The sequence below is a fragment of the Malania oleifera genome, chromosome 10 (genome assembly GCF_029873635.1).
Source record: "Malania oleifera isolate guangnan ecotype guangnan chromosome 10, ASM2987363v1, whole genome shotgun sequence".
Classification (NCBI taxonomy): Eukaryota; Viridiplantae; Streptophyta; class Magnoliopsida; order Santalales; family Ximeniaceae; genus Malania; species Malania oleifera.
In genome coordinates this window covers 31,193,206-31,207,856 of record NC_080426.1, presented here as the reverse complement: position 1 = coordinate 31,207,856, position 14,651 = coordinate 31,193,206, and the positions used below count along the sequence as shown (strand labels likewise).

Here is a 14,651-nt window from a genome sequence, read left to right as displayed (position 1 = left end):
TGTTCAAAATTTTTATATAAAATAAAAAGGGTGAGAGTAGTAAAATTAAATCACTGGAAATTATTCATTCACAAAAAAATGTGTCAAAAGATGTATAAAAAACTGGCAATTAAGTAGGAGCATCATATGTTAAATTCCCAATAGATGCACCCCATTTGATGCCTTTCTTAGCGAGGTGTCCTGGGTTGTGTCTTGGGTCTCAAGTTGGTTGAACATCCAATCGACAGATGGAGACTGTGACCTCATCTGAATTAACTCGAGAGGTGCATCATGGGGGGAGGGTCGTAGCCTAGTGGGTTTGGTGCCGCACCGGAGTGTTCAAAGGGTTTGTTGGTTGCAGGAGTTCCCACGTAAAATAAAATAAAATAAAAACAAAAAAACCAAAGTATAGGGCAAAGCACACATGATTTTCCCTCATAAAATTACGTTATTTTGTTTTTTTTTTTTTTAGGGTTAATAGATAAATTATATGATTTTCATCGCCTTCTTTGTTTTGGTTGAAAATTTTCATCCCTTTTTTCAAACCATTTGACGCGCAAAAGCAAAAACAGCCACCAAAACCTCCTCGTCATCAGTTTTCCTCTCTCTCTCTCTCTGTGTCCATAAAGACCAATCGAATTAGAAACTAGCTCGCCGGAGAGCAGATCGTTACCTGCCGCAACAATTCCGTTCACCGACGGGTCCGATCTGTCTCTCTCTGGTAGATCTGATCCATGGCTCCGGTCTCTGCTCTAGCCAAATACAAGCTCGTCTTCTTAGGGGACCAATCCGTGGGCAAGACCAGCATCATCACGCGTTTCATGTACGACAAGTTCGACAACACCTATCAGGTAAATCTAAAGCAGCTTCCAGTCATTGCTCATCCCGACAATTTTGTGTTTTCTGCTCCTTTTGCGCTAGATCCAACCCATATTTTGGTTTGCGCATATGAATATGAACGGTTCTGTGTTTTGTTTTTTTGTAATTATGTTCTTACGTGCAGTTGATCCTATGTGTGTTTTGATGGTACAACTTTAATATTCTGGTTGAGTGCGTGATTTCGATCCGTGTAATTTTTGCTTGCTTTTATATTTGATATATATATTACACATTTTTCTTTGTATTGAGCTGATCGAAATCGTTGTCTTAAAGTACATTGAAATTGAATTTTCTATGTAGATTTCTCAGCGTTTATGTCAGGTATCTACACACATAAAATATTTAAATAGGTTTTGGGTTCTCACGGAGTTTGAATTGGTTTCCCCTTCGCGTTGTTGCTGGGAGATCCTGCAAAAGATGGAATAGAAAGTTCTAAATGATACGTTTTATGTAGTTATAGTGGTTGAAAAATGGAAGCTCACTATGTTGTACCATGCCCAATTAAGCGGGTTTTGTTTTCCGAATAATTTGATTCTGAGAAATCTGAGATTCAAAAAAATCACCGGCCGTTATTTTTCTACTCTCTCTCTCTCTCTTTTCCTCAGGAGCATAAGTTTAACTTGCATGGTAAGTTTTTAGTTTTTAGTTTTTTTAGTTTTTTTTTTAAATTTTATGAAGAATAAGTCCATCCCAGAAGCTGAAGACAATTGTCACGATTGGACTAAACAAAGTATCTAATTGCTTGCTTTGGCTGCACACATTGTGTTTGAAAATAGATATATATTTTTTCCTGTTTGACTGTTGATGTCCCTTGATGTGAGAATTTTGATTTTATTTTTGGCTTAAAATGTATATGCACTAGTTATAGAACAGCACAGGGCAAAACTAAGTTGTTAGTTTAGTTCAGTTCTTGAATTCACACACTCTTTCTTCTCTGTGTAGGGGTGCACAAATGCATCTGTGCATGCACGGCTGCATGTGTGCGCACACACACATATAGAGAGGGTGAGGGAGTGCACAGGCTTCCATACATTGATAAAGTAAATACACCAATTTATTGTCTTCATTAAGAAGTGATCCATATTGGATTTACCACCTATTGACTTGAGCCATACGAATTTCCTGTAGTCAGCATTTATTAATCATTCATTCTTTTGTATGTGATTGTGAAATGGTTTTTCTGCTTAGCTTTTTTTTTTTTTTCCTGTCTTCTTAATTCTTTTTTATGTCCTTTACTCTGCCTTCTCCAATACTAGCAGTATTTTTCATCTTTTTAACAAATAATCCTGTTGATCATTGTATCTGTAGCTATTACTCGTAAGAAAGGAATTTTTTTTTTCTCCTTACAAATTTATTTTCATCTAATAAGCATCAGGGCATGCCGACCCAGATGCGTGCTCATATTTATTTATAGAGTAGTTATCAGGTGGTCTTATTTTTCTTTCATTCAATGGATTTGTAGTCTCATTCACCAAAGCTAGCATATTTAGTTTCATAGATTGCTTTTGTTTTATTCTCTTATTCTGCAGCTTGAATGTGTCATTACTTGATGATCAGGCTACTATTGGTATTGATTTTCTATCGAAGACAATGTACCTAGAAGACCGAACAGTTCGATTGCAGCTATGGTAAGATTGTAATTTGTCATGCTTAGACTTTTTGATGTATTAGTTCTATCTGGAGTTATTTTATTTTGTTTTTCTGTTGTTCAAGTTAGTTGATGTCTGTTAGGAATGCACATTCCAACTTATTCATTATTTTGTCTGCGCAAGTGGCTCTCATGAGATGTATTTCTTGCACTAGGAGTCATTATTGTTCAGTAAAAATAGCTCATGGTTTGCCTACCCATTTATCTGTGCCTGGATGGGACCTTCGAATATATTAATTGCCATGCTGAGCACGTTTTATATTCTGATTGACAGATTATTTTACTATTCTCTCTTTTGTAATTTCTGTTTGTTATGCATTTTACAGAGAACATAAAGCATGACATGTAATTACAAATATAGAGTTTGTAAATAAACAACAATATGGAACAATATTATAAAACACTTAGTCATTTCTCATATGTATCTGATAATTTAACAAGATTTGCATTTAGTCATTTATTGTTCTTCAATTTGTTTTACTGACTAAATTTTAATTTACTCAACTGCATTAATGAAATATATCTGCGTGGACAAACATAAGTCTTTTGAACTTCACACCCTTTTTGTCCCCATACCAATACAACATCCATTAGGTCCATAATTCTTTGCTCCACCAACTGAAAAACAAGGGAGTGTGTTTTTTAGATAGTTTTGTAGCTTTTTACAGTGTTTATTTTGTGATTGATGTCATGAAGAAAAAAAAAATCAGCTGTAAATGAGGAGGGTGTCAGTGATGTTGTCATGATAGAACTGTGACCATTATGAAGATCTTGTGCCCTTATATGCTTTATTGTAATGGCATGCATGTAAGAGTGTCTAGCAAAGGATCACTTAGGAGATAAATTGGAAATTGTAGCATTTATTTTTGTTCATCTGCAATTGGGACTCATTAAACTTCCGAGTGTGCTTTACAAGAACCTGTTAATATGAAAAAAATTCATTTGCCGAAGCAGAACAGTTGGTTAGGATCCTCTTTCTGTTCAGTTTGGGCTTTGTTGACTAGTACTTTACCATGTTTAGAAAATATTTCCCTGTATGGTTGTTTATAGTTTTGTTTTCCCTTTTTTATTTTTTATTTTTATTTTTGAAATTGGATCTAGGCTTTATATAATCTTAAGAAGTTTAATAATAATTTTTTTTTTCCTTTTTTTCAATAAAAATATTACATGGATACTGCTGGTCAGGAAAGGTTCAGGAGTCTTATTCCTAGCTATATTAGGGATTCCTCTGTTGCAGTCATTGTGTATGATGTTGCAAGTACGCATATTTCCTCTTTGTTCGGGAAATTCTCTGTAAAACTCCTGTTTCTTTCATTGCCTCTCATGCTTGTTTATGTTGTGCTTGTAAAAGAAGTAAAATGGTTATTTAAGAGCCTGCTTGGTTAATAATTCAAAAACGAGTTTTTGTATTGTTTTTTTGAAAAAATACAAGGGTTGTATCATTTTTTTTTTTTTACTCAAAAATGCATTTGGTTGGCTGTTTTTGAAATTGTTCCCAAGAATGAAAGGCAGAGTTGCGTTTGGATAAGGTTGATCCAAAATGAGGATTTGTTACTAAAATAGTAATAATAAAAATAATTATCATTATTAGTATTGTTTTATTAAGAAATGAGTTATACCCCATACTGTGTTTTCATTGCATCTGGAACAGTATCTGAGAACACAGAAAACACTTTTTACTTGTTTCCTGAAAATTTGAATTTTTTTGGGGGTGTTTTTTGATATGTTTCTGAGAACAGGTTTTTGAAAACACATAACCAAATGCGAATTTTGAGTATTCTTTGTATCCTGTGTTTCTGGATTCAGAAAATTGCACCCAGAAACCAAACAGGCTCTAAGAGTGCGTCTAGAAAAGGCTTTGTGTTTTCTTTTAAATTTTTTCTAATTATGAAGGAAACAACAGATTGCTTTGTTTTTTAATTTTTTTGTGTGTGTGTGTGTGTGATGACAAAAGAAGAAGATTTTATTTAAGGAAGAGGGAATGTACAAAAAGAAGTACAAGAGATCCTCCTAAATAAAACAGACAACAAGAAGTATGAAGAAGGAAAAAAATATTTATCAAGCCAACAAAGACACCCAATCCCGAACCAAGAGATTATAAGTGACTTTAATTTTTAAATTAGGAGAACAGGAAATAATTTTTAAATTTTTTTTTAGTTGTGTTTGAATTTTTCCCAGTTGCTAGTGACTTTGCTTTTCTGTTTCCAAATTCTGTCCATTTTATCTAAAATTATTCTTCTAGTTTTTGCATTTTTCTTTTGATGAAAGTTGTAGTTCACAAATACTGCAAAAAAAGTTTAACATTCTAATCAGGCCATTGAATTTTATGAATTTATAATTAAATTTTTGCTAAAAATTCTGTGGCATTTTCAAACTTCAGCTTAATAGAAATAGAATTGAATGGGATTCTGCAAACATGTTTTTTGCTACAATATCATGAAAGAACTTTATACAGAAGCAAAAAGCACTAAAACAGGGAGTACACATGTTTCCAAAAGGTACTAAATTACTGATGGTCAGTTTAATGCAGAATTACTGTGTTAGTTATTGCAGCTTTAACTTATAATGTGTCGCTCAAGCTTATTGTTTCTTTGACTTAATGCATCTAGACATAATTTTTGTATTTGACTTTATATTCAAGATATTTCTAATTATCTTAATATCTTTTGTGGTTTAGGCAGACAGTCATTCCTGAACACTTCTAAGTGGATTGAGGAGGTTCGTACTGAACGTGGCAGTGATGTCATCATTGTCCTTGTTGGGAACAAAACAGACCTTGTAGACAAGAGGTAATAATTGACTATCTTGGTTGCATTTCTTATGAACAAAGTTGATTGGCTTCTTTCCAATGGCCATTTTTAATTGTAAATACTGGTTGGATATCTATTTTGGATTCCAAGAGGTTGAATTGTATTGATTTTGAAGGTGCATATGGTCACAGATAACATATTAGATGTAATACATAATGAAAACTAAGAAATATGGGACTGAAATTTCAACCCGAAAACCTTTGGGATGTCTGTTTTTGTTAATCCCCTACATTCATTTTGTTTGGGTTTCTTTAGGCTATGTTTAGGAGCATGGATTTTATGCTTTGTATTTGGATTTGTATGGATTTGAACAAAAATTAACACAATTTTGTTAGACATTTTGTTCAAATCCACATAAACTCAAATCTAAGTTCCAAATTTCAAGCTTGCAGATTCAGTATTAGTTTAGAACCTCGTATGAGAAGGATTAACAAGCTATGGAGGAAATAGGGAAAATATAGACTTATTTAGAAAAAAAGAAATGATCTTTGCTAGCAAACATTATAAAATTGCTTATGCTGCCTGTCTATGTTTGTGTGCTGTTAATAGCTTAGATGTCAGTGGACTTCATTCTTCAAAAAAGCATGGATTTTTTTCTTTTGTTTTTTGTTTTTTTTGGTTTTAAAAAAAAAAAATAAATTATTTTTCACATAAAACAACCACAAGGATAGGAAGGGAAGCAACTAAACTACTGAAGAGAAACCTAATTTTTTTTTTGGGTGGAGGGAGGGGTGTAACATTTAGAATGCAAGTTCTGGACTTGTGTTAATCTATATCGTTGGTTGACTAAATAAATCATTGAACAACTAAAGAGCTGGTATAATCATTTTGTGCTCGCTTGAAGTGCATTGCAGAAAATAATTCAGGCATTATATAGAATATAATGGATAGAAAGGCTTTTGGTGTTGGAAGGGTGGTGATTTAAGGTGTGTGGCCAATTGTAATCAGCTGCTGAACCAATGTTTTTTTTTTTGATTTAGGAATTTTGACTTTTTAAGGGCCAGATGGTAGAGGACATTACAGGGAGTGCAAATTGAACCAGAACTGACTGCATATTAACATGCTCCAAAGTACCCCATTTATATTAATTATATTGACAAGGCTTGATATATATTGCTGCTTACAAACAACTGAACAATTGAGGCTTTTAGATCAAGTGGGGAGACATGCTAGCAGAGGTTATGTGTTCTTGATGGACTGCTGCTTTTGCTGCCTTCTAAGCAGTTCTATAGAAGGTGAGGACCTAAGAAATTAGGGATTTTAAATTAGTTGAGGGATATTGATTTGTTTGGTAATTTTTGATTACTTTGGAGTTATTTTGTAATTTTTGATTGTTTTGGGGTGATTTTATAAATTTTAATAGTTTTATCTCTAGGATTTCTTAGATGCCCAAAACATAGGCTTATGATGTAAGACGAACAATTGATGATTAATTAAGTCCATTTTTCCTCTTCCCCCTTCTCATGCCTTCTTTCTCCTCCTTTTTTCTTCCTTCACCGTCTTCATTTCTCCCCTTTCTGTTTCTGTTTCTGTTTCTGTTCTGTTTTATTGTTCTGTCTCTACCATCTTTTCTGTTCTGTTGTTTTTCTTCTCTCCCTTCATCTCCCTCCTTTTCTCTTCTTCTTTCTATTTCTCTCCATTAATTCTATTTATTCTCTTGCTCCCTAACTGTCCTGCATCAGTTCCCTTCTGTTTCTGGTTTTCTATGTTATTTACTTGTTAAAAGCAGTCTTCTTCCCCATAATGGATGTGATTCATTGTTTGTTTACCTCTCCACATCAGCGCAGCTGCATGTGTTGGGGATTAAGGCCTGAACTATATTGTCAGACCACAACCTACCAGTTTTTTTTTATCACTCAAAAAAGTATATATTAAAAGGGCCATCAAGGGGATGCCAAACTGAAGTACAAGAAGTCAAGCACCCTGAAGGGTGTGAAAAAAGAAAAAAAAATTACAATAAGCCCATTTGCTGCAAGTCCATTATGCCAACTAGTAACTGCAGTAAACCACTGCTCTTTGCTGAACTGAAGCATTGAGATTGACTTTTTGAGAACTCTTCTCTTCCCCTCTTTCCATATACTCTAGAAAATTATGAGAGGAATGAGAGACAAAGCCTTCCTCTTTTCTTTTGTTGCCTGAATCCCCCTCTTCAAGCCCAGAGCTTCCCCCTCCAGTAGATCTAGCAATAAACCACCTTTGTCTGATAAGAGTCAAAGCCACATTCCAAAGATTTGTTGTCCAGGGGCAATAGAGAAGGATATGGTCTACTGATTCAACCTAAGCCATGCGAAGGGCGCACTTGTTAGCAATGGAGAACCCCCTTCTCTGCAAGTTGTCCAGGGTCAAGATCTTACCATGAGCTGCTTCCCAAGTAAAAAACACAACCTTATTTGGGGCAGCTTTCTTCCATTAATTGACCAAGGGGAGTTAATGTTGATTAACTCCTAGATAAAAAGTTTCTTGTAAAAAAATTTGACAGTGAAGACCCCCTTCTTGTCAAAGGACCAAACAGGAAGGTCATGACTGTTTTGAGGCTGGTTCTTGTAAAGATGACTGTAGAAATTAGTGAGCTGGTGAAGTTCCCAATCTTTCACATTTCTAAGGGATATTCCAGAAAAACCCCTAAATTGATGCTTGAAGATGCTGACTAATGCAACCATCTCTATCACAAGCTCTGTTGTAGATGGCTGGAAATGAGACACTGAGAGCCTCTGGATAAATCCACACATCCTGCCAAAAATAAATATTGTCTCCATCCCCCACCTGAAATCTAATAAAGGAGAATAAAATCATTCCAGCCTTTCCTAATGTATTTTCACACCCCTGCATCGCATGGTCCCCTGCTAGCACAAGAGATCCACCCATTGTGCTCAAGCCCATATTTCATTGCAACAATTTTCCACTAAAGGTGATCCTTCTTAGTCATGAATCTCCAAAACCATTTTCCAAGAAGGCTTTATTGAAGATGCGAAAGGACTTTAAACCCAAGCCTCCTGAACTGATTGGCTATTTCACCAGGCCCATTTAACTAGTTGGAATTTGAATTCTGCCCCCTAAGTTCCTCCAAAGGAACCTCCTTTGAATCTCTTCCAATCTTTTGGCAACAGAAATTGAGAGTGGGAGGAGAGACATGAAGTAAACCAGAAGGTTTGTCAAGGTGCTTTTAATAAGAGTGAGTCTTCCTCTTGTAAAAAAGTTCATCTTCCATCCTGCTAGCCTTTTCTCAAATTTCTCAATGACGGGGTCTCATAAAAATCTGGCTTCAAGAGGTAACCAGAGGTAGCTGATAGTGCAGGATCCTAATTTGTATCCCAAGAGACTGGCAAAGAGAGATTCTCCTGAACCATCTCCGATCAGAATGATTTTGCTTTTTCCAATATTGAATTTCAACCCTGAAACGATGTTGAACGCTACTAAAATGCAACGCAAGTTTAGAATATATAGAGGGCCATCCTCACAGAAAATGATGGTGTCATCCGTGAATAAAAGGTGAGTGACCTCCAAAGATCTTCCATTACTGACAACTTTGAGGCCTTGAAGGAGTCCTCTTGTCAGTGGCTTTTTCCAACATGAGGCTGAGTACTTCCATCACTGCAATGAATAAGAAGGGAGACAAAGTATCCCCTTGTCTTAGACCTCTGGAGGAGCCAAAGAAGTCAGAGGGCACCCATTTATGAGCACTGAGAAGCTTGGAGTACTTATGCAATGGGTGATCCAACTACACCACTGCTCGCTGAAACCCATTATTCTAAGATGATAAAGTAGAAAGTTCCAGTTGACGTGATTAAAAGCTTTCTCCATATCTAGCTTACACACCACACTGCTTCTTCTTCCTCTCTGGTAGGTATCCACCGCCTCATTAGCCATGAGAGCTGCATCCATGATCTGGCTTCCTGCTACAAAAGCGTATTAGTGATGCCCGATAACTTCTGGAATGGCTCTTTTGATTTTTTTAGCAAGGACTTTAGTAAGAGTCTGGTACAGACTCCCCACCAGGCTGATTGGACGAAAGTCCTTGATGCTAAAAGCCCCGTATTTCTTCGGAATCAGAGTAAGAAACATGGCGTTAATGTTGCATACATGAATCTACCTGATTTAAAGTACTCAAAAGTGTCGGTAAGGTCCTGTTTGAGTGTGTCCCACAACCTATCAGTCACAGCTTTTTAGGTTGTGTGGTCACTGAGCATATAAAATTCATTGTTTGTTTACCTCTCCACATCAATGGGGCTGCATGTGAGAGATTGTTAAGGCTTGAAGTATATTTCAGCCCACTACTTGTCAACTGAATCTTTTAGGTTGAGTAGCCACTGAGCATATAGAGGTCTCTTATTTCAGTTTGAAAAGTAACTGCCACAAACATATCATTGAATTCAATTGAATCTTAATTCCAACTGCTATGGTTTGCTCACAATCAAATTTTGACCTTTTAGTGCTATCTGGATCCATATCCTTTGCTATGGCATAGGCTTTCCCATCTTATCTTGTTGCCTCATCCTTTTTGTCTGCCTCCCACCTGTCATTGTAGTTCCTTGAACCTAAATTTTAGTACTCCTGATGGTGCCTTGGCTGGTTTCTGTTTCATGTTACTGAGCTGTTTTTCTATGGTGTAAAGCCTGTCACGTTAGAAGATTTAAAGAATGCAAAGTAAATGATTAATTAAGTGCACCGCTCTCCTCTCTCTCTCTCTCTCTCTTTAATACAGAAAAAAAACTTCATAGATGCATGACAAATGATATTGGAATATGTGTTGGAAGCTCAAATTTTTTATTAGCAGTTACTATTTAATTGGCCATCCCCACCCAAGCTGCAAAAGTCCCATGCTGCCCTGGGTTTGAGGCATCCCAATACCCAGGGCATTGCCCTACTGAATCTAACAAGCAGTCTCTTGGAACTAACCTCCATGTTAGAAGTATGTGTTCGTTGTAATATGTTACTCCATCAGAACGTAGTTTCAAACACACAACAGTCGGCTGGAATCCCTTTGGCCTCTCTCTAACACAAACAGACACTGAAAGATTTTCTCCCTTCATATTTCCTTCTCTTACGCCAATTAATCTTTTGTCAACAGTGGATTAGATGAAAGAAAATTCTTATGACAAACCAATAAAGTAAATCACATTGAGTGCAGAGCTAGTAAAGCATTATTGAGCCAGGGTTTTGCTAGATGCAGAGGATTTTGACACAGACATCTATTTTCTTTATCAAGGGCCCTTTTTTTTTTTTTCCCCTTAACGAAAACCCCACATTTTTTGATAGCCCTAGGGCCTTGTTTTCTGGTTAGCGATTGAATATTAAGTTTTTCATCTATATCAATTTTTAAAAAATGAAGGCGTAAGAAGAGGCATTATACCTTGATGAGGCAAAGCTCAACATGAGCTTCAAGGTCTGGAGGCATAAGTCTTTTTGATAATTTAGTTTTTTACCTAAGAAACGTAAAATAAATTATATATACCAAAAATAGTATGAAACTTATTAAAATAAATTATTAATTTTGTTGTATGAATTATAAAACTAAAAAAATTTAGGAAAAAAAAAATCCAAACTCACATAAACCAAGCTGTCTTCATTGCCCTTAAAATGCAATGCTAGAGCTATGTGCCCTTCTGATGGGAGACAGTAAATAATATTAAACTTATTGAAATCAATTATGAATTTTGTTATATGAATTTAAAACTAAAAAAAAATTGAAAAAAATTCCAAACTCTCATAAACCAAGCCTTATCACTGCCCATAGACTGCAATGCTACAGCCATGTGCCCTTTTAATGGGAGACAGTAAAGAGCTTATATCCTCGCATAACTCCAGTATGTCGATTAGCTTCCCATGTAGAATTATGTTTCTTGAATTGTCTACACTTATCTCATGTGATTTTCTCGACTCTCCAGTCCACAAATCAGTGATTGGTAAATTGAAGACCTTCAGGTGAATTATTCCACCTGAAGAACCAGCTTTAGATACAATTGTGGTCAACAAGTCAATGGTCAAGAAATTGAAGACCTTTCAGGTGACTAATTCTGCTTGAGGAACCGGCTCTCAGTCAAGCAACATCCAGATATGATGTGTTTTTCTTGAATCCGAAAAGTCTCGTCAGAATCATGAAGCAGCCGAATGAGCTGGAATTCAATGGAAAGGAGATCTTATTTTTATTTTATTTTATTTTTGTGAGGGTCAGGTTTGTCAAAGTTTCTAAAAGGGCTCATGGACCCTTTAAATCCCAGTTGTGCTTTATAAAATTGAAAAAAGAAACAGTAATAGTGCTGATCCTGAAATGCATATGCCTTGGAGAAAAAGACGTAAAATTCACGCCTTTCACCACAATACATGCACCTTGAACTGGATTGCGCGTGCCTTTGTGAAATCTCTTTTTTCAAATTGATCCTTGAGGCTTTTACCTAGTGTCTCGCCTTAACACGCGCCTTCTAAAACGCTGGTTTGTATAGTGGTTTTACTGAACTGCTTTCAGAACTGAAGGTTAGTAATTGGAACTCAAGAGTCTCCATTTAATGAAAATAAGGTAGATTGGAAAAAGAAGGGTTAGGTTGAGCTGCATAGCATTTTTTTTCCCACGGTCGCATTTGGTTTGGGGTTGTTTTGGCCTTGGGGGGTGGGGGAAGATGGGGCAGGATTTTAGGGCCTGTTTTGCAAGAATCAAATTCATTCCAGAATGCACACCACTACATGCACACATATGATCACATGTCTGAGCATAATGGCGCAGAGCCCATACCTGAATATTTGTTGTATCTAATGCTATTATATGGCCTTTTTGTATACTTTCTCCATGGAAATTACGGAAAGCATCTGTTGTTAAATATTCATGTGTGTGCATGTGTATTTTTTTCTTTTCACTTATATGCCTTCGGCATTTGTGATCTGACAGGCAAGTCTCAATTGAGGAAGGAGAAGCCAAAGCTCGTGACTTCAGTGTTATGTTCATAGAAACCAGTGCGAAAGCTGGCTTCAATATAAAGGTAAACCTTCTTAGCTATTGAGATGGCTATTTCTTATTAACAGTTTACTGATGCTAATTCATTTATGCCTTGCCACAATCCAAATTGAAGTAGAGCTTATCATGTAAATTTTATTTCAAAAGATTGGATTTTATAGGAGGATAATAATAATTTGGTCTTTCACCTTATTTTGGTTACTAGATATCTCTAGACGAATAGATAGGTGTGGACCCTTGATATGCATGGGATCATTTTACTTGATTATTTGATAGACGAAATTGTATTGGAAGCACAGGATATCATCTTCAATTTATCATATTCAATATTTAGGAGTAATGGAATGCGTGTTGATGGATTGAAATTGCTTTTATTGCTACCCATGATTTTTGCTAATCAAATTTTGTATTTTTTCAGCCCTCTTCCCTGTATTATTGGCTACTAAAAATTGTTTGTTAAGCTGTTGAATCTCCTGATGAATGTCATGTTAGGCACTTTTTCGGAAGATTGCAGCAGCCTTACCTGGAATGGAAACACTTTCTTTGACAAAGCATGAAGACATGGTTGATGTGAATCTCAAGTCTACCAACACAAGTGCATCTCAGTCGCAACAAGCAGCAGGAGGATGTACCTGTTGATAGATATGGGAACCTAGTGCGAGAATGAATCCGCGCTCTTGGCTCTGCCAGATTTGTCTTTCTGTGACCCTACAAAAATGTCTGTAAAGTTTTCTTTCCTTGTTCTGTTTAGTAGGTCTGGGCTTTTTGAGGACAGTTGAATGTTTCTGAGACAGGAGAGCATGTAGTTGGTCTAGTTTTATACAAGTGAAGTTGTACTGAGTTTTGCAGACCCATAGTGTTTTTGATGTGTATCCAGACTTGGTATGGGTTTAGTGTTTTGGAAAAATATGGAGAAAAGATTTTGGTAAACAGTTGTGGGTATAAATTAAGATTGTGCATAATCCATCCATTGTGCTGTAGGTTATTATCATAGAGGGGGGCTTAATGGGATTTGGGAATATTGAGGTTGAGAAAACAGTTTGTTCAATTACTATTGTTTTTGTTCTTGAGAGGGAAGAATTTGACTGTTTTCACGTCTATAACTCAGACCACATCTTAATCTATATTTATATCTATATCTATATTATATATTAAAAATATGCATTTTTAAGGACATTTATTTGAATAAAAATTCAAAAATAGTTATTTGAGAACAACCAAATGTGGATTTATATCTCGTGTTTCTAAACATAAAAAATTGTATTTGAAAAAAACAAACCTTTGATGATTTTGCGGCGAGATATGAATAGAAACTAGTAAACAAGCTTGAGCTTTGTGGTGGGATAATTTAAATATGAAATTAATTTAGGAAAATAAAATGTAAATGCATATTGTACTAATATCTAATGAGGATTTTAAATGTAAAATTTCGGGTAAAAATTAATTTCACACATTTGATTGAAATATTTTGGAAGCAAATATAAGATTTCAATAATATGTATTATGATCAAGTATGTGTGTAATTAAAGATTACTTGTATTTGATATACAATTTCTTCACAATGGGTTTAAAGGTTGAATTTTGAAAATGAAGCTCATAGTAATGTGATGTTTTTGAAATTTATCTTTATTAGATTTTATTTTTAATTTGAATATCAATCAGTTAAGTTATAATTTAGTAATTTTTATTAATATATCGTCAATATATGTTATTTTAATAACAATATCAATCTCTAAGATTAAATAAATTAAATATATAATTTGATAATAATAGAGAATCTACTTTAATAAATTGGGTAGTTAATTTGGACCCTTAATATTCCAAAATTATGTTTTAATAGCTGTATAAGTTATTATATTTTAAATAATGTATTAGTATGTTCGATAATAATAACAACAATGTGAATATGTAAAGAAAATTGTAACAATATCAGTCTTTTAAATTTAATATATTAAATATAAATAATTTTATGGTAATATATTATTTATTTTAAATATGTTATTCAAAAATATTATTTTAATAGTTATGATATATAAATTATAATAATTTAAAAGTGAAATTAGTATTGCACTATATTTTTCTTTTTCTTTCCCTTGCGTTTTTTAAAGTTTCAAATGATGTCCTAGATATTATGAAAAATAAAGAAAAAAATAAATACATTCGCAACTCAATGAACCAAACTTTCATTTACACATTATTGAACTATGATTTCTTTTAATTTTAATTTTGTTAAAATTTTTTTTTATTACCGATAACATTTGATGGAAAGAGAAAAAATACAATAAAAATTAATTTTCTATTTTTTCTTGAACAAAATATTTAAATTAAAATATTTTTAAAAAAATTAAAGGAGAAAAAAAGGAGGAGAGAGAGAAATAGGGACACGGAG

General features: G+C 34.6%; 1 protein-coding gene across 1 annotated transcript; it reads left to right on the top strand.

The window, feature by feature from the left end:
• The first annotated feature begins 512 nt into the window (after positions 1-512).
• LOC131166176 (ras-related protein RABH1b) lies at positions 513-13,192 on the top strand. Its single transcript, XM_058124497.1, has 6 exons — positions 513-830; positions 2,416-2,487; positions 3,677-3,764; positions 5,184-5,295; positions 12,197-12,287; positions 12,755-13,192. Exons 1-6 carry the CDS (start codon positions 714-716, stop codon positions 12,899-12,901), a joined length of 627 nt encoding a protein of 208 aa, XP_057980480.1. The 5' UTR covers positions 513-713; the 3' UTR covers positions 12,902-13,192.
• The last annotated feature ends 1,459 nt before the right edge of the window (positions 13,193-14,651 follow it).